Consider the following 26,185-nt stretch of genomic DNA (forward strand, 5'->3'; position numbering starts at 1 on the left):
TTCTCAAATCGACGTCCAATATTTTTATTCTCTATAAATCGGACGTAATGTATTGCCATAAACGACGTCCGATTGATTGTAGTCGTCTTTAATTCATGTTCAACATCAATAAATAATAAATTACGGGACTTAATTTACACTTATACATATACATCTTTTGTATGGTTCTTATACCAACTAAATTTTCCTACACATTTATACATACTTTCCATATACATTTCTTCAACCAGAAAACATGTATATTAATGTTAATCCTGATAAAAAGTTAATCAATTGATCCACATAATAGTGTGTCATTCCTATTCATAATAATAAATTACATGCATGTAAATGTATGGCAATTAGTAAGCAACCAAACGACAAAGAAAACCAAACGAAATCTAGGATATTCAGTCTTCAACAATAGACAAAATGAGAGTATTATAATTCGGACTCTGTAAAGTTTTTTTCCAACAAATTTCTAAGTTTTACACATGGAGTGAAACGTAAACACAAGAAATTGGCATTATGTTTTATGTTGTGCAGTTACACCACTGTTTTGGGTTAAATGCAGTGCTCACACACATGTTTAACCCCGACATATTCTGTATGGGCCATCAGTGCATTGGTTTTCAATGGTTTATGTCTGTGATATTTGTCTTTCGGAAAAAAAAAATTATAAAGAAGACCGTTGATTCTTTTATTTGAATTGTTTACATTATTTATGTCGTGGCATTTTATAGCCTTTGTGGTATGGGTTTTTATCATTGTTGAAAGCCGTATGGTTTATAATTGCTCACGTCCATTTTATTTGAACTCTGGTGTATAGTTGTCCCTCTGGAAATCATATCCATCTCTAAAATTTAAAAAATTGATATCACAACCTGTTTAAAAACTTAGTCTAGTCTTTTTATAATTTAAAAAAAAAAACTTTTTTTTAAAAATAGATCTTATTTGCCTTACAGAATAAGGGACGATATCAAAAGTTCAATGAAGTATAAAAAAAACTTAATTCATATAGTTTTTTCACTGACCCCCCCCCCAACCCTTTACCCCCTATTAACTCATGATTTGGGAATAATAAATTGACCAATAATGATATATATAAAATCGATGTCAATTAGACAACTTGCAGCAATTTTCGAATTTTGAACCCCGCCCAAAAATTATTTGAGTTAATTTTTTTTTTTATCCTTCATTGATTTTTTTTATATCGTCCCTAAAGGTTTAAATGTTTCAGCTGCTATCGGTTCACTTCAGTTTTATATTCTGTGTCCAAAACGGACTTTGACTAGAGAAGCTCAAAATCGGACGTCGATTAGAGAATGTCAAAAAATGGACGTCGATTAGGTAGGCATAAAATTGGCCGTCGATTTGGAATGTTATTTTATTGTGACGTCACATTTGGACGTCGATTTGAGGAACGGACGTCGATTAGAGACCGGACGTCGATATGAGTCTTACATATATGTCCACATTATATAAGCAAAGGTTCCTCATCAATTGTATAATTTGGATGGTGTAGATCATGACAAAAAACAAAGAACAAAACCACCAGAAATAATAATTCAGCAAAACACAGGCAACTAAATATCAGCAAACTGTAGGCCATAAACTGATTCATATAATATAAATTAAAATCATCTGTCAAATTATTGTTTATATTGCATTATGTGTGTATGTTTATATATGTTCAATTGTAAGGATTTCTAAAAGCTGCAAATGCAAAACAAATGAAATCATTCAAGAAACCAAAAATAATACCACCCATTTAATTCAAACAAAATAAAATTGGCAAACTGAGTAAATATCTCATAATGACATACCAGCAGGATTATCTAGAGAGAAAATAGAGTGAATAAAAACTCAGAAGATAGGCCATTGACAAACTGACATCTATTTCTGGGAAAAAGTTTGTTCTAATATATATCAAGATTGTTGCAGTCTGAAGCTGGTTAATCATGATCAAGAGCCATAATTCAATCAAAAGAGTTCAACAAGAATAAAATGAAAATGTGTCAATCATCACGAGAAAATACAAATAAAAGAGTAAATATTTGTGGGCTATATATCCTAGAAATGTACTGCTTTTATACAAACTCACAAATCAAGACTGTACTTCTAATCAAAAGTATAAACGGAACCTATTTCAAACTGTATTGTGTTAAAATTTATTGCAGTAAATCTTTTTTTCTGAAAGCAAGATTGATGGGCTAATAGTGAAGGACAGATAGATGTTTAATAATGTCATTACCACCTTTTTTTCTGGTGTAAAAAGGTTGACATGATTATTCATGAAAAAGTCTATTTAATTTTCTAATGACAAGGTACCCATTAGTTTCACTAAGGGACTGTATGTAGAGGAAACACAAGAAATCCATCAGTAACAGAGGCTTCAACCTTGTGTTATATGAATCAAACATGGACACAATGTAAGGATGAATCCTCCTTAATCAGAAATTGGTGTACTTTTATACCAGGACTTTCAGTTGCCCTCTAAATGGAGAGTTTTGTTTACCTTTCAGATCTTGTTTTTCTTTCTCCATCCTTATTAGGAGCATAGTTTGAAGAATTGTTTTCTTCCACAAAGCTCGTATTTCTTCTGGTGTTTTCTTAACATTGGGTTCTTCGTCCTTTGGACTTTCTACAAAGAACACAGGAATTTTTTAGCACAGAGTAATAAATAAATTGAAACTTGTCAAAAATCAATTAGAAGAGTCTTGAATTTTTCTTTTGACACAGAAATCATTGGTTCAGCTCATATACAGTAGTTTATCTAAATAAAGTGTTACAAAATGAATATATATTAATCTTTTAATGGAAACATGTAACACTATAAAATTAAGAATGGACAAAGAACAAAGTTCACTTATGGAACAAAATGGCCTAAAATATCAACTTTATCATAAAACACCAAAAACGTCACAATTTGGCTCATAAATGGGTCTATTTCAAAAGCCTTAAAGCTAAATAAATCAGTTCTTTTCATAACAGTACATAATATTTTCCAAAGTAAGCCTATTTTGAAAACTTTGTATAAACCAGGTGCTCCGCAGGGCACAGCTTTATACAACCCCAGTGGTTGAACCCTGAACAGTTGGGGCAAATTTGGTCACAATATTCAAGCTTGATTCTGTCTGAATTTGGATTGTGATCAAATTTTTGACATAATATAGGTTTTTGTCACAAAATAATGTGGTCAAAGATCTAACAAATCTATTGCACAATACTGTGCAATTGAAGATTTCTTCTTGAAACTTTTCAAAATTCGAAATTTGAAAAATTTTGAAAAAAAAGGAAGCCCTTCAAAAAATGGTAAACAAAAAATCCCCCCCCCCAATTTTTAGAAACCCCCTTGGAGCAATTACCCTTAAACTCAATCCCATGCTTTCCATTGCAGTATTGAACCTTGTAGTACAATTTCAGAGAGATCCATACACTTAAACACAAGTCATGATTGTTTGGAAACTAGAAACATGCTTCTTTTTGGTCCTTTTTTGGCTCCTAATTTCCTTCATATTTTGGGCAATTAACCCAAAACTTAATCCCAGCCTCCCCTTGGTTATATGGTACATTGTGGTACAATTTCAGAGAGATCCATACAATTACACATAAGTGATTGTCTTGAAACTAGAAAAATGCTTGTTTTGACCCCTTTTTGGCCCTTAATTCCTAAACTTTGGCCCCATAACCCCTAAAATGAATCCAAACCTTCTACTTGTGGTTTTAAACATTGCGGTAAGATTTCAGAGCAACTGAAATACTTCTACACAAGTTATTATCCTCAAACTAGAAAAATGCTTGTTTTGGGCCCCTTTCAGGCCCCTAATTCCTAATCAGTTGGGACCATCATCCCCAAAATCAATCCCAACCTTCCTTTTGTGGTATTGAACCTTCTGAAAAAAATTCATGAAGATCTATTTACTTAAACTTAAGTTATTATCCGGAAACCAATGTGTCTTCGGATGACGACAACATCATACCATTATACGATTCCAAAATTTTTTTGGGGTCGTATAAAAATGATAATTTTATGGAATTTTCAGACCCGAAAGCTTAAAGAAAACCTTGGCTACCAACTACGATCCAAATTGTTTGGTAACCAAAAGGTACAAATTTTGATATATAGTTCATTCATATAAAAAAAAATTCAATTGTGGATGGAGGCCAAGGTTTAATTTTTACCAAAAACAAATACAATTATTTCAACCCTTTGTGAACCTTCTCCTTCATATCTACAATACTTTTTCCACAATCAGGGGTTTCTTAAAGGATGAAAATAAGTTTGAAATTAGTTTGACAATTTGAATAGCTATTAATGTATTAAATTAAGTTGCAGTATAAAAACGATATTAGGTCAATGTCAGAATAATATAAACTTTTTTGTATTTGACAAAAAACTGGTGATGGGCTCGGTAGAACCTCACCCTTCCCCAGTTTCTCTGACAGCCTCATATAAAAAAGATTAAATTTTTCTGACATTGATCTAATATTGTATATGTATGTATGCTAAGCAGAAGAAAAACTTATTGTTTGCTACCTTTGACAGAACGTGGAGTTCTTGAAGGAGTGACAACACTGTTAAATATAGTCTTTCTAAATGATCCCCTTCTGTTGGGTGAGTAGTTAACATCTGATTCATCTAAGATATCATCTGGTATGGGGGTCGGCTTTTTACTGAAATTATTACCAACAAGCAGAAACCTACAAAAACATAAGCAAAATTAGTTAACATTTAATTACATTTGTCAGAGTTGTTTTAAATATGTAATTCATAACAGATGAATGTTAACTTTTCATTAAACATTATATTACTCCTGTATCACGGTGTATCATCAGTACACCGGATATAGGTACTAACCAAGCGGGCATGATCGATTTTGACCTTACACAGTAACGAAAATCTTTGTTTTGCTTTATCAATATTCAATGTACATTTCTCAACATCTGAAATTCCTGCGCCAAAATAATTTTCGCATCGATTTTTTCCTATTCATAAAACAACTTTGATATTCTAATAAGAACAATTAACTTGTACATGCGCAAATAGTTGTGAATGTCAACACCAACTTTCAATTTCGATACAGTTGTTGAGACATTCACATGTTTTATCTGAAAGAAACCTAATACAGGGCAAAAGTAAAAGTTACCAATCATAAACCTACCTGTGATTACTCATTCCTTGAAACTTTTTGGGTAATAAACGAGTATGAAAATAAAGTTTTTGTGTAGGGTGTACAACAACTTAACTATGCACCGTACATAAGGATTTATGTGGTCAGCTAAACACCGTACACAGCGTTTCTTTAGGGATCAAATATCGAAAAATAACATATGTATGAAAGATTTCAATGCCAATTATTGAAATAGCTATACTTATTACTCACACACATTGACCTTCTATCAGGAAAAGAGTTGCAATGAATATAGAATTATATCGGATGAGACGAGGGCCAACGACTTTGACAAGTATTTGCACATGCTTTTAGGATGTTTTAGTAATCCCTCTTGTTTTAAGAAAATAATGAGACATCTCTAATCATCAACCTATGACCAAATCATTTCTTATAACAGCAATTATGTTTAGATTGAAGTACACATTGATATTATGTGAACAAAACAAAGGTTTTCGTTACCGTGTAAGATCGAAATCGCTCACGCCCGCTTGGTTAGTACCTATATCCGCTGTACGATGATACACGGTCTGTATGCAAGCTTAAGAGCTTTCATAGACAACTTTCAAATTCAATTTTTTGAATGGGTTATGCCCGTTGATCCTAAGTCGATCAGCAAGAATAACGTCATTAGTTGTGACATCTAAAATTTATTGGAAATTGCACAACTTCAAATGCCACTATAGCCTGCATTTATAATAAGTTAAATCAGGATTGTTCAGCTTGAAAATCATCTTTGGAAAAAAAAAAAAATTAATCGCAGGTATTAATTTTTTATTTAATTCCTTAATAACATAGTTACATTTGTTTCATAGGACTATTCACACTATTCCTTCTCTTTGGTGGGTCCTGTAGTTCTAATTCTTTCTCTTTAGGTTTTCCTAGGTTGGTTATGTCCTGGAATTTCTTGGACAATAAACCTGTATCTGCCAATGTACCCACAGTCTGACTACGAGGTCGCCCCTCTGTAGGAGAGCCTGGTGGACTAGGGTAGTGGAACTGTTGGGAGCTCATTGTTGCAGGGGAGGGCATTGGTGAACAGTCTGGAGTGGATGTAGCTGAAGAGTCCTGTATAAAACAATAAACGCATAAAATAAACAAAAATGTGACAATGTGTCCATAGTTCATGGATGACCCTCTTGAACTATCATTTTCTATGTTCAGTGAACTATGAAACTAAGTTTCAAATTGATTGGACTTCAACTTCATTAAAAACTACCTTGATCAAGAAGTTTTACCAGAAGCATAACTGACGACAAACGTACCGACAACACAGACAGTAAAACATAATGCCCTTAAGGTACCATGTGATGCTATAGAAGGAGAGCATATTTATAGTAAATGCTAGGGGAATAAAAAGTGGATCTAATTTTGCTGAAAATCAACCAAATTTAAAAAGTTGTTTTCATAAAAGAAATTGGTGGTTAATCCATTATAATTCAAGCCTATATTTAGGAATACTGCTGATCAGAGGCTGACAATAAGTTCTAGTATGACTTCCATTTTCTGAACTATTACACATATTTATTTAGGGGCCAGCTGCGGCCCACCTATGGGTGCTTGATTTTCTTTCTGCGTTGAAGACCTATTGGTGTCCTTTGGCTGTTTTCTGCTCTTTGACATATTCCCCATTTCCAATCTCAATTTTAGATCTATATTTTGTAAGGAAAAGGTATATCAAATGCCTTCTTTATAAGCTTTTTTTTCAGGGAAATTTATACTTTCAAGGTATTCTTTTATATTTGTATTACATTTTTTTATATATATTTTTAAATTGAACAAAAGATTAAAAAATGGTAAGTTGGTATATTTGATATGCTCATATCTGTTTCTGTGGGATTTAAAAGTTTAATGTAGGTGTAAAACTTTTTAACTTATGGTATGAAGAAATGTGAACAATGATGTGATACCTTTTCTGTGTATTACCTTTTGAAAATATATGTTATAATGTATTCACCTTATTAAGATTTTTTCTAGTTACTTTATCTATATATGTTTTAATAACTTGAAGTTTTATAGTTCTATATATATTAGATAATTTCTACACATTCTGTCATCTGTACAATAACAATGTGTCATGTATAATTGATGCTCCTGTAGTGCAGTTACTGTGTGTTTGAATTTGTTAAGTTCTAAATGTACGGTAGAAATGGTGTAGAAGGACTATCTTATCTTCTGTAGAACAAAAACCAACATGGACCTCTCTATTAGGATCTATGTCACATTTATTTGCTGTGTTCTATTTGTCTTATTTTTTTTATTTCAGCAAAAGTCTTGATTGTCCTGTTTCTGGTTTCAGTTTTCAGTGTGCATTATTGTGACTACTTACAAAAGATCTTGCCCAGCTATATTCACTGACAGTTGTACCACTTCTATGTCTAGTTCTCTCCCCATTATTGTGACTACTTACAAAAGATTTTGCCCAGCTATATTCACTGACAGTTGTACCACTTCTATCTCTAGTTCTCTCCCCATTATTGTGACTACTTACAAAAGATCTTGCCCAGTTATATTCACTGACAGTTGTACCACTTCTATGTCTAGTTCTCTCCCCATTATTGTGACTACTTACAAAAGATCTTGCCCAGCTATATTCACTGACAGTTGTACCACTTCTATGTCTAGTTCTCTCCCCATTATTGTGACTACTTACAAAAGATCTTGCCCAGTTATATTCACTGACAGTTGTACCACTTCTATGTCTAGTTCTCTCCCCATTATTGTGACTACTTACAAAAGATCTTGCCCAGCTATATTCACTGACAGTTGTACCACTTCTATGTCTAGTTCTCTCCCCATTATTGTGACTACTTACAAAAGATCTTGCCCAGCTATATTCACTGACAGTTGTACCACTTCTATCTCTAGTTCTCTCCCCATTATTGTGACTACTTACAAAAGATCTTGCCCAGCTATATTCACTAACAGTTGTACCACTTCTATGTCTAGTTCTCTCCCCATTATTGTGACTACTTACAAAAGATCTTGCCCCCCAGCTATATTCACTGACAGTTGTACCACTTCTATGTCTAGTTCTCTCCCCATTATTGTGACTACTTACAAAAGATCTTGCCCAGCTATATTCACTGACAGTTGTACCACTTCTATGTCTAGTTCTCTCCCCATTATTGTGACTACTTACAAAAGATCTTGCCCAGCTATATTCACTGACAGTTGTACCACTTCTATGTCTAGTTCTCTCCCCATTATTGTGACTACTTACAAAAGATCTTGCCCAGCTATATTCACTGACAGTTGTACCACTTCTATGTCTAGTTCTCTCCCCATTATTGTGACTACTTACAAAAGATCTTGCCCAGCTATATTCACTGACAGTTGTACCACTTCTATGTCTAGTTCTCTCCCCATTATTGTGACTACTTACAAAAGATCTTGCCCAGCTATATTCACTGACAGTTGTACCACTTCTATGTCTAGTTCTCTCCCCATTATTGTGACTACTTACAAAAGATCTTGCCCAGCTATATTCACTGACAGTTGTACCACTTCTATGTCTAGTTCTCTCCCCATTATTGTGACTACTTACAAAAGATCTTGCCCAGTTATATTCACTGACAGTTGTACCACTTCTATGTCTAGTTCTCTCCCCATTATTGTGACTACTTACAAAAGATCTTGCCCAGCTATATTCACTGACAGTTGTACCACTTCTATGTCTGGTTCTCTCCCCTTCTTCCTTCTTTTTACCCTGTGAAGATAAATAATTGTTAGAGCCATTTATAGTACAAACCTTTTTTTCAAATTTTTCAAAGTGGCTTACTTAAGTTTTTACCCTTTAGTATATAAAACTATAATTAAACAATAACCATTTAAGCGGACAGACTGGACAAATAGTGGCAAATCTTTAAATTTACCAGAGTGGCATTCATTATGCAAAGTTGCACTTTTCATTCCCATTTTCATATCAGTTTTTTTTTTTTTTTTTTTTTTTTTAATATATGAGCACACTTTTAAAATTGCAAGTAAATCAAATGAAGTATTCAATCTCTATGTTGTAGATATTAAATAATGTTTTCAACAGTTAACCAGTTTTATAAATTTGATATAAATGTTTATTAAAATCATAAATAAACAAAACTGAATTATAAAATGAATCATCATAGGTATACACTGTACTGAAAACATGCAGACACAAGGAACATAGAATGGTCTAGGAAAAGATGTCTTGAAAAACAACATTGTATTATATAACCAGGCATTTGTAAAATATTGCAGACATTGTCTTTGAACACCAACTTTAATACCAGTCGACAGTTGAAGATTAACCGAAGAACTGGTAATGTCAATATGTTAAACCACTGGACGTTAAGCAACCAACAATCAATCAATCAATTAAAATGTTAGATTTGACAACATTAATGTGAATTTATAATGAATCTTACCCTTAATATCAGTGATTCAAACGACGTTGTTAAACTCTTCTTACATTTGTTCTTGATTGAGTCAAATGACAATGCTGCTTTTCCTTTACTCTCAATAATGTTAAACTGTAAAATATCATGTAAACAGCATTAACATTGTACATTGTCATTCATATTCATAAGTAATGCCTTATTTTTTCTGAACGTTTCAATGATTATTTGGTTATGAAGGTATTTCAATTTCTAAGGTTATCTAAAAAGGTCAATCAAGATATAGAGTTGGTATGATCTTTCCATTAACCATTTATATTTTCTGTTAAAATTATATAACTTTCTTAAAAATATTTTCTGTTAAAATTATATTACTTTCTTCAAAATATTTTCTGTTAAAATTATATTACTTTCTTCAAAACATTTTCTGTTAAAATCATGAGTGTTTTCACAAAAAATGGTTTTAGCTTCAGATTGTTGTGTAGCAAAGTTGTTAACGTAAAAATAATGAGTGTAAACTTCAAATTTTTGTGTAATTTCATTCTGTTATCAGTTTTCCCCCAGACATCATGTTAGCATCAATTCATAAAACACTTGTTAGCTTTAGCCTTCAGATTCATGTGTAAGTTCTCTCTGTTAAAAATTACCTTTTTCTCACAAAAAACGTGTTAGCTTCAGATTTAACATGTTTAATTGTTCTTTTTAAATTACCGGTGTCCTTATAGCTGACTTGTACGGATCAGTTACCTCTGCTTTAACAGATGACTTATTAGCATCAGATAAATGTGTATGTTCCTTCTGTTTAACTTCACATAACTTCCTCAGACCAATCATTAATATCTCTACCATCTCGTCATAACTCTGGGGGTTCTCAAACTACAATAACATGTGCAGAGAAAGTGTAAATTTCCAAACTATAACATATAAAAAATCGAGGAGCAAGTGATGAGAACTTATTGTATTATACTGGAGTGTCCTAATTTTAACAGTAATTACCTTTTTATCAAGCTTTTCTTTTACAGATTGATTTAGATGAAAGTTTTAAATTATAAAACTCTGAAACTCTGAACAGCCGGTTTACTGAACCCTGGTTACCATGGTTACCATATCTATATAAATAGGGTGCAAACATTAATCCACCTTTCTGCCTCTGATGAAGGTCCGTTTTGGACCGAAACTGGCCAGGCTATGAAACATCACTGTTAATTATGTGTATTGGCATATATACTATATTTTTATGCTTTTATGCCGGCGACATATAAAAAATCGAGGAGCAAGTGATGAGAACTTATTTTAATAAGATTGAGTATAATATAACTGTTCTTCCGGTTTCACAGAGGATATGAGCTCAGGAGATATAAAACACTGACAGGGAATATGACCCAACAGCCCCGTGAAGATCCCAAATAACATACAATATTTATAATTTTGCCGTACCTGTACAAGATTATGGACATCAGCAACATCTTTCTCCTGTAGATTGTGAAGTCTTTTCTCTAACAGGTCATATGCATTGTGACTAGATAATCCTACAAAAATATATATAAATCAATGTATTTTGATTTGTAGTCTTGAGGCCTGTGTATTTATAGATTTCTAAACCGTAGGCACTGAGCTTTCTACCACAGAGAATAATAAGAAATGGTTACAAAATGGAACAAGATGCCATTTAGAATTGAAGATATATCTTGTTGCCTACTAGGGATTTTTGACATAGCCTATGATTTGTGTGTTTCCTGCTTAGAGTTTTGACATAGTCTATGTCTTGTGATGCCTACTTAGAGTTTTGACATAGTCTATGTCTTGTGTTGCCTACTAAGAGTTTTGACATAGTCTATGTCTTGTGATGCCTACTTAAGAGTTTTGACATAGTCTATGTCTTGTGATGCCTACTTAGAGTTTTGACATAGTCTATGTCTTGTGATGCCTACTAAGAGTTTTGACATAGTCTATGTCTTGTGTTGCCTACTTAGAGTTTTGACATAGTCTATGTCTTGTGATGCCTACTTAGAGTTTTGACATAGTCTATGTCTTGTGTTGCCTACTTAGAGTTTTGACATAGTCTATGTCTTGTGTTGCCTGCTTGAAATTTTGACATAGCCTATGTTTTGAGTTGCCTGGACACAGACTGAAGTAAGCTGCTAGATTTGTATTCGCACTAACCATTAAGATCCAAACACAGACTGTGAGTCTAATCATTTGCTTTGTATTTTAACCTAGGGAGCTACCATTTGATTTTTATGGGGGGGCTAGGATGAAAAATTTTGTCCTGCATTTTTTTTTAGTTGTAATCTCTGTCCTGCCTTTTTATTTTTCACTCTATTCGGTCCTGCCTTTTTTTTTATTAGTTTATCCTGACTTTTTTTACCTAAATTGTCATCCTGCCTTTTTTTTTTGCAACGTGTCTCATCCTGCCTTTTTTTTTTACTCAAAACTCCTGTCCTGCCTATTTTTTTCAAATTTCATAAAAATCAAATGGTAGCTCCCTTACCATTAAGTTCCTGACACAACTTGTGAAGCTGGTGTAATGGACACATTATACAGATCTGTTTATGCGTTTGTTCATACGCACACTGGAATGCTGATCTCAGAACAGACATAATCTCGTCTGTCTAAAAGTATACAAATCATTAGTCACAGAATAAATTTATCAAAATTTAACATTATAAAATGATAACAGTAACTGAATAAGCACAATATACTTGTAGTTTATATAGGCGTCTTTTATTTTTTTCAATATGAAAGTTTGTTGACAAAAAACCTACATTCCCAAAAAACTGCCATGTACAAGCAGGAAATATAAAATCATGTAAAACATTTTCCTCATGTATTTTAAATTTAAATAATTACATTAAATGTATGTTTCATTATAATATTTTATTCTTATTGGCTAACTGCACATCACGTGTTATTCCGTAAGCAGTTGCATTGCTGTATACAACTTTTCACTCATGATAACACGTGCTCCAACAATAAAGTTCACAGGCGAATTAAATAATAAAACATATAAAATTTGTGTTTTCATGATCATAGCTAAAAAATGTAATTATAAGTATTGAATGCTTCTTTTTGTAACTTTATAGGGTTGTAAAAGCGTTGACCGTGCGTACATTTTTAGAATGAAGCGCTTCTGCGCTTCATACAAAATGTACTTCGGTCAACGCTTTTACACCCCAATAAATTTACAAAAAGAAGCATTCAATTCTTAATTACAAACTAACAGAACATGTAACTTAGGCTTTAAAATCAGTATAAAAAGTAGGATATTATCAGCCTTGTATCATGGATTGACCACTGACTACCTATTTAATACCAAATAAACATATAATGATTTCTTCTTTAATTTGGAAGAAAACAAAATGACCATCTCCCCAAAAATATTTTTGACAAAATAACTCAATACCAGACAGTACTTTTGTTTTAATTTCTTTTGTAACGGAAAAGTTTAGAAGACCTTACATTAAGATACATGAACAATTTGTTACAACACTCAAATATGGAGATACTGTGTAAAGTCAAAGGCAGAAAAACAATCAAAATAAAAACATAAAGATTTATGTTCAACTAAGGCTATATAATAATATACAAATAACACATTGCTGAGAGGGTGAAATAGCAAATGAAAGAGCTGTTGGTTTGCTGTCTTCATGTCAACAAATAACTCATTTAGTTCAAACTGACAAAAGGAAAATCTGATGATTATAAATTTACCCTAACCATACATTACAAAGTATCAAAATCCTGATCAATTCCTTTTAAATATAACAGAACACAAAAAATACCCCCATAACCTTCCCCTTTTTGTCCTGGAAAGTGATACTAACCTTGAAACGTACATGTAAAACCACGAGCAATATTAATGCCTTACAATTACCAATATGTATAGAAAATCAAATAAATATCTTAAATGTAGCCTTGTATAATACAGCAACATCATAAAGGGGATTAATTAAACAGTGACATAAATAATTCATTCATTGATCTACATTGTGTACAAACGTATAAAGCTTGATATGTTTTCCCGATATATTGAGGAATATGTCTTATGACTTCCTGTTATTTTAGCACAATAAGGAAATCAACGGATGAAATCTGTGTGAAATGCCATTCTCTCAGCTATATACAAATATATAAAACAATATATCTTTTCAATCCTTACTACATTATTTTATACTGACATGAAATCAAAAATATTAACCAGGAACTAAAATGTTCATGTCATGCATTCTTGAAAGTCTGATGCAAATGTAAATTCCTTATAAATCTTTATATGCAATTCTAAAATGTTGCTCTTCTTTCTCTTTTTAAACAAAGAACATCATATTCTGGTTCCAACAAAACCTAGGGTCAACATGTGTGACAAGTGTCCATAAAAATTGATATTTTTGTGGGTGTTGCTTAAAAGGATTTTCAACAATATTTTTTTTAAGTAAGTCTTTAGGTACTTGCACACAATTGATTTTCTAAAATTCTTTTGCAATGTAAAATCAAAATGGCTGTCATAAAAACCTGTCTTATTATCTCAAAAGAAAAGAAGTTAATTTTTTTCATAATAGAAACATTTTCCCTTTTCTAAGCCTGTGTGAGTGTGATGAGAGGTTGAGTGTTTACTTACTACAGAGAAGGAATGACATTTCATCACATGGCACACAAAAACATTTCCCTTTTCTAAGCCTGTGTGAGTGTGATGAGAGGTTGTGTGTTTACTTACTACAGAGAAGGAATGACATTTCATCACATGGCACACAAAAACATTTCCATTTTCTCTAGCAATAAAACCAAACACCTCAGCATTGTCTTTTCCCTACAAAATGATAAAATAAAAATATTCTATTTAATATTTGACAAAATGTTAAACTATTTTTGCAAAATACATCCAGTTTTATTTTTGTGTCCTTATCAAAATGGTACACAATTTATATGCATTTCTTTTTCTAATGGATAACCTCCTCTTTACCTGAAATTGCATTCATTTTTAAGTTTGTCCTTTAGTTACAATGTAACTGTGGGGTATTATCAGTGATTATTGTGTTGACGACTCATTGTTTCACTGAACGTACATCAGATTTCATTCATGTTCTGTAACCTGAATTAAAGTAAACTCTTGTCCAATGAAACTGATATCAAAATCAAAATTACTAACAACGTTCAAAAGGTTAAACATTCAAGAATTATAAAATTTTAGAAAATAAAGATCTTTCAATTTTGAAATTTTACAAAATAAAATATTTTTCAACTTATACCACAATTTTCTTTTAGAAAATGAAAGTACAAAATCAAGACAACTTTTGTTTGACAACCTTGATTAACCATTAAAGTAAGTCCTGGGTTTCCATCCTATAATTCAATACACATAATAAGACAATAAGCTGTAATTAACTGACCATTTCCCACTCAATCTTTATAAATAACTATTCACTGATTTATAGTCTTTAGGATTGATTTATTGTTGTATTCCTCAACACAAATCTCATTGGGTTTATAAAAACATGCAAATACAGTCTCTTCACAGCCACCTCCACAAAATAATGATTTTCAACCTTTATCAAATCCATTGATTGTAACTTTGCAGGGAAATTAATTGGGAAATATTACTTTTAACAAATGAATAAAATAATATGTAACATAATTTTTTGGTTTACAACATATTTTACATTAAATATCAACATGTAAATACTGTCTACGACCTTAAAAACATATGCCTGTTTCCTAGATTGTGATGCCTCCTGACAAAAAAATAGTTTTGGAGTTTAATATGGCTTCCATTTTCACAGAACTTGTACACATTTTTATTTAGGGGCCAGCTGATGCCAACCTCGGGATGCAGGACTTTCTTCTTGCTGGGTTTAAGACCCATTGGTGGTCTTTGTCTGTTATCTGCTTTTTGGTTAGGTTGTTGTCTCTTTGACATATTCCCCATTTCCATTCTCAATTTTATAAGATATGTGGAATGATTTTAGTTTTGCAAATCATTTTTCATCAGCTTGAACAGGAGTTTAAAGTTTAACTGTGCTTAATTTAAAAGATCTGAACTTGTAACAATAATAATTACTATTCAATTGTCCATAAAATGTGATAATGTTGACATGTGAGTTAAAAGTAGTTTAAACAAAAATGTATGGAGGTTGGAAACATGACTTTATCTTATTTTGTCTTATAAACAAATAGAAAGCCAAGACTACCCCAGGCAAAATCTTAAAGACAAGTAATTATTTATCAAATTAATCCTAAAGTGCATTCCTAAATACAGACACCAAACTTTTCCTTGTATTACAACATTTTAATAATCTGCTGGTAATTAGTGTTTGATAATTTAAGAATTAGAGAAAGTATTGATTAATATTAGTGAATGTCCAGTATAATGACAGTATCAATAACATGTAACTGTTGATATTTCAAATCCTGTATCAATTTCCTTAATTATATTATAACTCTTATCATTTTATACACATACAAAAAGTATAGGTTGTATGTACAACAATGTATGTATAAAACAACAATCAGTCAATAAATGTGGTCTTTTAATATAGTCAAAAATATATTTTTCTGAACCAAAATCCTTAAAGTATATATTTATATAAATTGGATTTTATCATGTACATAAAAATCTGTTTTCTAAAGAGAAAATATAGTGTAATTGATGAACCATAATGAAACACATGTATTCACACTTTTACATGGATATGAATAAATATTTTGTAATAATCAATGAAGCAGACCAAGGACTTTTACTTATATATGAACAAATAGTGAACAGCTGTACTCTATTAAATGTTTTAACACAAATTCAGGAAAACATTTTTTTTTAACCTATCATATAGATTGAGAGCAGTTTGAAAAGCCATTAAATACTTACAAAAATCATTCCTTTATGTATGCTTAACATCATTTTAAACTATGCTTAACATTATTTTAAACTAAATAGTTTTATGACAAGAAAGTAAGCAAATGTTTTAAAATAGATTAACACAAAACAAGCACTAGTTCTTTGACATGACTATATTATTATTAAGATTTTTTTGTCCAATTATTCCTGCTTTATCAAATTTTATGATTCAATTTTGAATTTGACAGTATTGTTAGTATTCACTTGGCATATATATATATATATTCAAATAACTAGAAAAGTGTTTAGTGGTTATCCAGTTGTGCAAAAGCTGGACGATTTACCCTCATTACCAAGAAAAAAGTAATCCATATATTTTGTGAGCAAACTTTGCTCACAATTTTGTGTATGACAACAGTTCGTTCTAAATTCTGTTCTGGTGCTCTTTTCACAAAAAAAACTTGTGATTGAAATTGATCGTGAATTACAATTTTCAAAATTTTTCATTCCACGACAAAACCCCATGATCCCAAAAGATCTGTAAAACAGAAATTAAAAACAGAGCGTTGTCAGATCCTTGTAAGCGAAGCATATAAAAAGCTGAATTTGTATTTTAATAAGATTGTAAATCCTGGAAGGTAAAAGTCAGACATATCATTTATTAATAACATATAGTGATTACCTGTGAAACAGAAGATATATCTTTGAACCTCTTGTCCAAAATGATGGACCTTTTGTCCAAGCTGATTAAGGACACCTCGTTTGCACCTAATCTGAACAGCATTGTTCGGTTGGGGTTTTCCTGCTCTGTAGTGACACAGTTCTCATTGAAATGTACATGAAGATCTTTAGAGGAATTTTCATTGTCTGTCTTTGTCAGAGTTTTATTGAAGATTGGATCCTCCTTCATTAACTCGCCTGAATCAGACAATTCACTAATGCTAGATGGAAGTCCAAGTGAGAAGTGACCAGAATTGTCCAGGACATTCTCTGTAGAACTCTGCTGATCACTCAGACTAGACAGTTCATCAGCACTACTCGCAGGGCTCTCAGAGAAAATGTTATGAGGTTTCATTGTCTCACATTGTTTCTGCAGCTCATTTTCTGTAACGGAAACATTTTCTTCCAATGTCGCTGGTAAACTTTTAGTACTCATTCCACTACCGTGCCTTTTTCGTTGTTCAAACTTATCTTCAAGCATCTTTTTCCGATCTATTTCCTTCTTTAACAGCTTACCGTAAAGATCATCAATGTGAGCACAAGTTATCTTTTTGCACTTAAGTTTAGCTCGACCAATGTACATAATTTCATAGAAAGCTTTAGCAGGTTCTGATACTTTCTGTTCTCCCAGATCTTCAAACAAATCTCTTCTGGTTTCTTCCTGAATACAGCTGAATAATTCTGGAACCTGCAAATAAACAAGAAAATGCATGTTTAAAGCTCTAATGATGCTAGTTTTACATGTTAAATTAATCATATCATGATTGATGGATGGATTATTGGTGTTTTAATAACCCCATTCTGGTATATTGTTTGAATGCTCAATTTTGATTTGGTGTTTTAATGCATATGTTCCATTCTGATTTGGTGCTTTAATGCGATTTCTTATTAAGTGTTATAATGGTGTGGTTTGTCATAAAAGATGACTGTCCATTTAAAACAAGCGTACTCTAGATATTCAAACTTAATTATTGATTTAATAAGAATTTTCATTTGAACTGTCTGATTGCAAGAACTAGATTTAGCTTTTCCACATAAAAAGAGCTTCAACATGTAATAGATCTGACCAAAGATTCAAAGCCATCTTCACGGTACTTGTAACTACAGACAATGTATTTTAAGTTTCTTGAAATCATAATGTGGAGGTAATTATTGAACCAACACATCCATATATAGTCCTACATGTAACTAAATCCTACAAGTTATTTAACATTTATTACCAATCCATAAAGTATAATCTAGAAAAAAATTATCTGAATCCCTGATTTTTTTAAGATTTACTTTAAAGATCTGTTGTTTTTTTTTGGTTGTTTCTAAGTTTCTAAATGAAAAATTCTTCATATATATATGATTAGAACCTGACATAGTTTTAACCTCCGTATACACATCAGTATCCTCTAAAAAATTAAGTTTTTCTTCAACAGGTGCCCCCTCCTTTGAATCATTTTTCACTAATGAAATTTGGTGATATTTTTCATTCAAAACCATGATAATGAATTTTTCATGAACGCTATACTGTAATTATGCTCCCAGATTAAATCCTTACATAAAAACTTCGGAAAAAACTAGGAATGAAATTTCATATTTGTGCATAACATTTATGCACAATATAATATAGATAGATAGAAATGCCTTGAACTTGTAAGATATATTTGTTGTTGTTTATATTATCTAATTATTATTAATTTATAATCATTTAGCTTGTATGTAAATGACAAGTGATTTCTAAAAATAATGAGTTAATTGATTGACAAGTTTAATTAAAACTAATATGCAAATGTTCTGAGGAATAAATGTTGTTAATTCAGAAATTATTGCCTTCATTTACATAATTGGGATTTTTAAAGAGTGGACAGCGCAAAAATGAAAATAACAAAAAATCTGAAAGCAGAGGAAAATTCAAACAAAAATCCCTAAGCATATATGGCAAAATCAAAAGCTCAAACACATTAAACAAATGGAAAACAAAACACATCAAGTAAATGGATAACTACTGTTCTATTCCTGACTTGGTACAGGCATTTTCTTATATAGAAAAAGTTTGAAATCATGCAATTATTTCAATTTCAGGAAAACCTGCTTCTAGATTATGATTATAATATTATATGTACAGATATCAAACTGAAAACTGCTCAAAAATCTTTATCAAAGACCTTACAACTTTTGAAGCTACTTTAGCCAGTTCACATGCAAATTTCTAATCTGTTTCCTTTCTTAAACTGCAATAGGGAATGAAAAGTTTATGCTAAGTCAATAAAATGTCAGAAGAGGGGAAACTGAAAAAGGGGGAGGGGAATGAACTTAAACAGAATTAAATGGATTTAAGCATTGTGGACAGAAGAGAAAATGAAGAATACTGGATAACAAACTTAAACTAGACAAAGTGATGTCCCCACTTCATTCTGAAGTAGCTGTATCATAACAAAGTCAATGTATGGCTTTCGTTTAGATAGTATTGTGTCTGGGAGAAACAAATGATGCCCCAACATATATGCAATGTGCTATATCAAAATACACAAAGTTGAGCATGGGAGGACGTAGGTCTATGGTACACTGTTAGAGGAGTAATCGGGAAACTCTAGCACCTCTTATGCATATATAATTACAAACTTATTACTCTAAGACAACTTTACAGTTCGATGCATTTTCGTTAAAAACTTTGGTTTAAGTGAACATCATTCATATACAGGCGATCCCCTCTATCTGGTAAATGAGGTCATAAAGGTGTGTTTTTTTCAGGACAAAAGTGTTCTATTGGTTTTTGTCTCCTTCCAGACAAGACAAAAATGATGAAAACTTTATCTTGGTTTTGAAATTATTCATGTAAGATATCCTTTACTTTCACATAAATGATTTCATCTTTAAATGTTCCATGCTAATTTTGTCTTATTGTACAGGCATATTATTCATTTGATATTTTTACGCAATTGTCTTATGTTTCAATTTCTCTTACAAAATTTTGCTTGGAAAAGACAAATCACCATGTGACATGGTTAAATTAACAGGAGTACTTGAACCTCCATTTCCCTAAATCTTCCTAGTTCATATTTGTTTAAACATACCCCTGTACTGAGTTCACAGAATTCAACTTTATCCTCAGATTGCTGACTTTGTACAGAATCCTTAACATTATTTGTTATAATGTCTACGGTCACTTCACAACCATATTTCACTGGTGATAGTGGATCATCATTCATATTCAACACCATTGTGTTCTTGTTCAAAAATCATTCAGAATAAGTGAACAATCCAATTTAATAAGTTGTTCCTATTCCCATTAACGATTAATAAAAGGAAATTAAAAATAAACTTTATCACAATTTAGTTCCTGAGCCATCCATTTACACATTGAATAAATTTTTGTTTGTGTAATATGCTATAATATCCTAAACACAACTTTCCAGTGATCCTTCAGTTTTTATATACTACATGTACTATGATAACAAGTGCAACTTGTGCATGTTTTATAAAGATTAAATTGTTTACAAAATATTTTAATCATGGGTGATCTAAACAGGAAGAACTAATCATACATCATGTAGGAAATACGTATTTAACTAAAGACAATAGTAGTTTGTTATACACTGTTACCAGTTTGAGTTAAAGTCTGAGTTAAAGTCATAAGCTACAACAACTGAGTTTAACTTATAACAATAAGGAGATGTTGTATGATTGCCAATGAGATAACTATTCACTTGAAATTGCTAGTGTCCAAATGGTGAGAACTTAAGAAAATAATTGTCATCATACAGTCTTCAACAATGAGCAAAACATCATATTACATATAACTGGCTATAAAAGGTACTGACATAACATACTACATGTAAAAGAGTGTGAAAATGATTGACAAGTTCACATAACATCAGTGGCGGAACAAGGGGGAGGGTTCTGGGGGTTAGAACCCCCCCTTTTTTGACGATTGATGCATTTGAATGGGGACATATGTAACTCTGGAGATGTGGAGGATGAATATCATTTTTTATTCCAATGTGTTAAATTTAATGATGACCGCAATCATCTATTTCAAGAGATAACTAAAAGTTGCCCCAACTTTTTAATTCTTAACGCAAGAGATAAACTGATATGGCTTATGAACGCAGAAGATAAGTCTATTCTCACTGCTGCATGTAAATTTATTTCGAAAAATTGTTAATTATGTGGCTTTCTTGTCTGCTTCAGACACGAGGAGGACTGTGTAAATACTACAGCTCCTTGAGTACCGCCCCTTAGTGTCTGTTGCAGTAGGGAAACCTACACTATTCTCAATACCTGTTTACTGCAGTATATGTTATTTGCTGTGACTATACATAAACTTTTTTCATTTGTGTTTGTTTTTCTGCATCAGATATGAGGAGGATTGTTAGAGCTTTTAAGATCACAATCCTAGAGCATTGTCCCTTGGCATCTGTTGCAGCTAAACAATCATTTATTTTATATTTTATATTTTATATTTATACATTTTCAGCAAAATATTATAAAATCAAGTAAGAAAAAAAAAAGTAAATAAATAAATGGGGTTTGCCACATCTCTGGAGTAGCAACTCTCAAATACTTTTTTATTTAACAAATAATACCTGTTTGACTATTTCAATAGTTTATTTTACAATGTTATGTAAAATACTGTATGTTGTGTCAATTATATATGTTATGTGTATATGCCCCCCTGGGGACCTAATTTGGAAAATAAAATTTATCTTATCTTATCTTATCTTATAGTTAGAACCCCACTTTGTCCTGGGTTGGGACCCCCCCCCCCCCCCCACCTTTTTTAAATGGCTGGATCCGCCCCTAAACACATTATATATGTTAGATGGAAAAGGCTTCCAAATATTGCTGGACAATTATATCTATTGTCAAATGTAAGGGTGTGCTACAAAAGGATTTCTCTCTTTGTTGAAGACCCATTGGTGGGCTGTTTTCTGCTCTTAAAGTCCAGTTGTTGTCTATATGATCCTATATGACACATTCTTCCATTCTATATTCTGTTTTAGATATAAACCTGATCAACAGAGCCTGGAAATAAGTCAATGACATGTATATGACATATCTATCAGAAGGACATGTATTCTATATTGATAACAATCTAATTAAAGCTTTCCTGACATACATTACTGTTATATGGTATAACAGACCAATTACACAAAAAAAATGTCCTAAATGTAACTGGAATACTGGCTAATGAAAATGAGGTCAAGGTTAGGTAACAATTAGCTTGATGAATGTTTGAAGTTGTCTTTTGGTTAACTGACATAAAAGTGTAAATTAATATATATATATATGTATACCAGCTTTATGCAATTGTTAACAAAGAATGAGTGGCAGTCAGGATTATACATCTTGACTAGCAAAGTTAATTGTGTATTGTTGTTGAGAAATCTACAATGGCAACAATTTTTATTTGCAATGAACCCATCATATTTATGATTTTCTAGCATACAATTAGACCCTAACTGGAAAAGAATAATTTCAAGGAACAGGATTATAGCCAGCACAGACTATTTAAAGAAATAAATACATCATTAAAATTTACTTTTTGACCTTCGACATGATGAAAGTAAAAGAAATACTCAGATCTGTGCATAAAATACATGAAATTCCATATTTTACCAATTTAATCTTTGTTATGGATAATCATCCCGGGAACAATGAGGCTAAACGTTTTGTAATTTCACGAATTTACACAATTATTACATTTTAAAATTGAACTATTTCAGGCGGAAAAATATCATAATCAATGGATCTATTTCTCTTAACCAATAATGAAAAACTTTGTTATTATCAGTAAATCTGGCAGGAAATTACAAAAAATGACACTTTAATCAATGTGTGGATTATAAAACATATATCTAAATGGTCGGAACCAGTTTAAATTCACTGAATTTAAGAATAATGGCATTTTTATTTCGATACCTTTAAAAAAAAATATGAGTGATGCTCATATAAGAATTTGTACTTTCTATCTATCACACATTACAAATATTTCTAACATGCTCATCTTTATCAATCCTGCCTAGACAGTCTAGTTTATCACTATATTTATTTACCCAAACAGTGATGTAATAACTTTCACAGGAAATTGGAAATCCAGATTATTGATTTTTATCAGACTTGATAGTGATTTAGAGTACATGTATGTGTCGACATGTACTTTTAGAAATATACTCAAAAGTTGTGGGAGGATTTCCACATCATACTTTAAGGAAATGTATGTGTGTTTGTACAAGTTCTCTCTCTCTCAGTGGCGATTTTCTCTTCAAAGCACGATTTATGTATAGAATAGAAGCACGTTAAATTATATATTAGTTTTATTCTAGCATATTCTAGAAGATGTTTTGCAGTACAGATTTGTATTTGATCGTATGCACATACTCCTGGTTACAGAAAAATGTACCTCATCTTCTTATGTCAGGAAATAGGAGAATAAGATAACTAAGTGTTCTCCCCAGAAAATTGAAATAGCACCATGGGAATTATTAACATAGCACTTGTTTTCCAGAAATTATAGCACCATGACCCTTATACATTCTATTATAAAATTTATCCAAGATAGCTCTGTGGTAGAAAATATAGCACCATGATACCCCAGTGCTTTGCCTGGAGAATAATGCCTACTTGAAACCTCTTCAATGCGTGCCTCAGAGTAACCCTAGGAAATGAGTAAAGCTACCTTGAACAAAATTAAAAGGGTTCTGTAGATTCAGCCTGGGAGGTGTATGCACAATAAGACAGAATAATAGACATGTGCAGATATGAAAAGAAGATTTTAATTTCTCGATCCTTCCATAATAGGCCAAACCAGATACTCTGCAGGGCGCAGCTTTATACGACCGCAGAGGTCAAACCCTGAACAGTTGGGGCAAGTATTGACACAACATTCAAGTTTGATCCAGCTCTGAATTTGGATTGTGATTAAATAGTTGACACAGCATAGGTTTCTGCCACAGAATGAATGTGGTCTAATAAACTTAACAAAATTAAATTTACCTATTATGGTCCAATATCCAAAATCTAAATAACCTGGCCATGGATTGATTCAGCATATATATCAAAGAATCCCAAGAATTCAATTTTTGATGAAACCTAACAAAGTTTAAATTTGGATCCTTTTGACCTCAACGTGGACCAATATCAATTAGATAACAGGGCCCAAAAATCTAAAATCTAAATACATGGGTAGTTTTAGCATACATGTACATGTACATTCATTTTTTGTTGAAATTAAACAAAGTTAAATTTTGGACCCCAATTTGGACCAAGTTGAAAACTGGGCCCATAATCAAAAATCTAAAGACATGTTTAGGTTCAGAATATCAATGAACCCCAAGAATAGAATTTTTGTTGAAATCAAACTAAGTTTTATTTTGGACCCTTTGGACCATAATGTAGACCAAGTTGAAAACAGGACCCAAAATTAAAAATCTAAACACACAGTTAGTTCGGCATATCAAAGAACCTCAATAATACAATTTTTGATGAAATCAAACGAAGATTAATTTTGGGCCCTTTGGACCTCATGTGGACCAAATTCCAAAACGTTAATACATGGTTAAATTCAGCATATTTAAGAACCCCAAGAATTCAAGAATAAAACCCCATTTGAAATTGGTCAAGAAATAAGCAATTTATACAAAATCAATCCCAACCTTCCTTTAGTGGTTATGAACCTTATATGTTACAATTTTTTTATTTCTATTTACTTATACTTAAGTTATTATCCGGAAACCATCCGTCTTCAGATGACGCAGATGACATCGATGTGATACATGTGATACATGTGATACCAATATACGACCAATTTTTTTGAATTTTTACAGTTGTATAAAAACTTGGAAAGATTTTTTGTATCAGAAACTTGTCACAAAAAGAGAAACACGGTATAAATATGGTATGATTGCTAATGAAACAATGATTGAGAAAACTTTCTAACAGGGCCCAAATGAAGTAAATGTAATGACAAGAGAACAGAGTTCCAATACCTTCAGCGTTTGATCTTTCCAAGGTACACAAGGGCAATAACTAAGTAAAACGTTTTTTTCTTTAAAACAAGTTATAAATATCTAAGTCTAAGAGAAATGAAGGCTTCAATCAGAGAAAATGCATTTTGGGCAGAGTAACATGTCCATGTATATATATATATATATATATATATATACTGACCGACTTTTAAAACGCAACACTTGATTATCATGATTATTTTTTTTTATTTTTGAATGAATGTGTCACCGTGAAAAGCAATGACTGCCTGTTACAAACGCCAAAATGATTGTTAGAAAGGTCAAAAAATTCTGTCTGACATGTTTTGGGTTCTGTTTTACACCGTCTGATTTTGCATTTGTTCAACTTATTAATTGGTTTTGGTAATTATGCGGTTGGAACTTGAGGGCTTTAAAGGTTTTCCTTCAGTCGATTCATTGGCAATTCAGTTGATGGGAAACATTTATGGCATGAATATGTACGCAATGGCACTCAGCAATTTGATTAGCAGTTGACGGTGCGGCCGTAAACATGTCTGGCAAATGACATTGCGTAATCAAATTCTGTTGACGTTTCATTGTCACTACACGTTGATCTGTTCATTGGTGGCCAGCAAAAATCTTGTCTACTTGTATCGTTGTCAGAAGGACCGTTGGACCAGTTTCTGAAGTTATACAGTATGGTTGCAGCACGTTTATGTTTTCATGTTTGCAGTATTCGGGCTAATTCAGTTTTTTATTTCTCAGTCTTGGCAATATGGAGATGCAACATTTTTAAACTGAATTAAGTAAGGCAAAGGATTGAAAGAACTGTTTCACAAGGCAAAAACCAGGTGCTCCGCAGGGCGCAGCTTTATACGACCGCAGAGGTCGAACCCTGAACAGTTGGGGCAAGTATGGACAAAACATTCAAGCATGATACAGCTCTGAATTTGGATTGTGATCAAATTTTTGACATTACATGGTTTTTTTTTACACAAAACAAATGCCAAGATTTTACAAATCAATTAAAGATTTCTTCTTCAAACTTTTTAAATCTAAAATTAAATAGTTGACACAGCATAGGTTTCTGACACAGAATGAATGTGGTCTAATGAACTTAAAAGGTTTTTTTTGCCTTTGAGCAAATTACTATGCTGT

The 26,185-nt window shown here is 32.0% G+C and overlaps 1 protein-coding gene across 8 annotated transcripts in view; it reads right to left on the minus strand.

Moving 5' to 3' along the window:
- LOC143084980 (TBC1 domain family member 1-like) overlaps positions 1-26,185 on the minus strand; it is a 55,062-nt gene that overhangs the window by 13,715 nt on the left and 15,162 nt on the right. For 4 of the 8 annotated variants that reach the window (XM_076261089.1, XM_076261090.1, XM_076261088.1 and 1 more), the window contains exons 2-11: positions 17,035-17,760; positions 14,142-14,330; positions 12,018-12,138; positions 10,964-11,055; positions 10,238-10,402; positions 9,557-9,661; positions 8,782-8,862; positions 5,956-6,221; positions 4,520-4,683; positions 2,498-2,623 (exon numbers count right to left, since the gene is read on the minus strand). In XM_076261089.1, coding sequence (XP_076117204.1) covers positions 2,498-2,623; positions 4,520-4,683; positions 5,956-6,221; positions 8,782-8,862; positions 9,557-9,661; positions 10,238-10,402; positions 10,964-11,055; positions 12,018-12,138; positions 14,142-14,330; positions 17,035-17,760 — 2,035 coding nt within the window. Of the gene's footprint in view, positions 1-2,497; positions 2,624-4,519; positions 4,684-5,955; positions 6,222-8,781; positions 8,863-9,556; positions 9,662-10,237; positions 10,403-10,963; positions 11,056-12,017; positions 12,139-14,141; positions 14,331-17,034; positions 17,761-20,134; positions 20,509-26,185 lie in introns of those variants that run through there. The other 4 variants (XM_076261096.1, XM_076261093.1, XM_076261095.1 and 1 more) reach the window with 4 other exon arrangements.

The sequence above is a fragment of the Mytilus galloprovincialis genome, chromosome 8 (genome assembly GCF_965363235.1).
Source record: "Mytilus galloprovincialis chromosome 8, xbMytGall1.hap1.1, whole genome shotgun sequence".
In the NCBI taxonomy this organism is placed as follows: domain Eukaryota; kingdom Metazoa; phylum Mollusca; class Bivalvia; order Mytilida; family Mytilidae; genus Mytilus; species Mytilus galloprovincialis.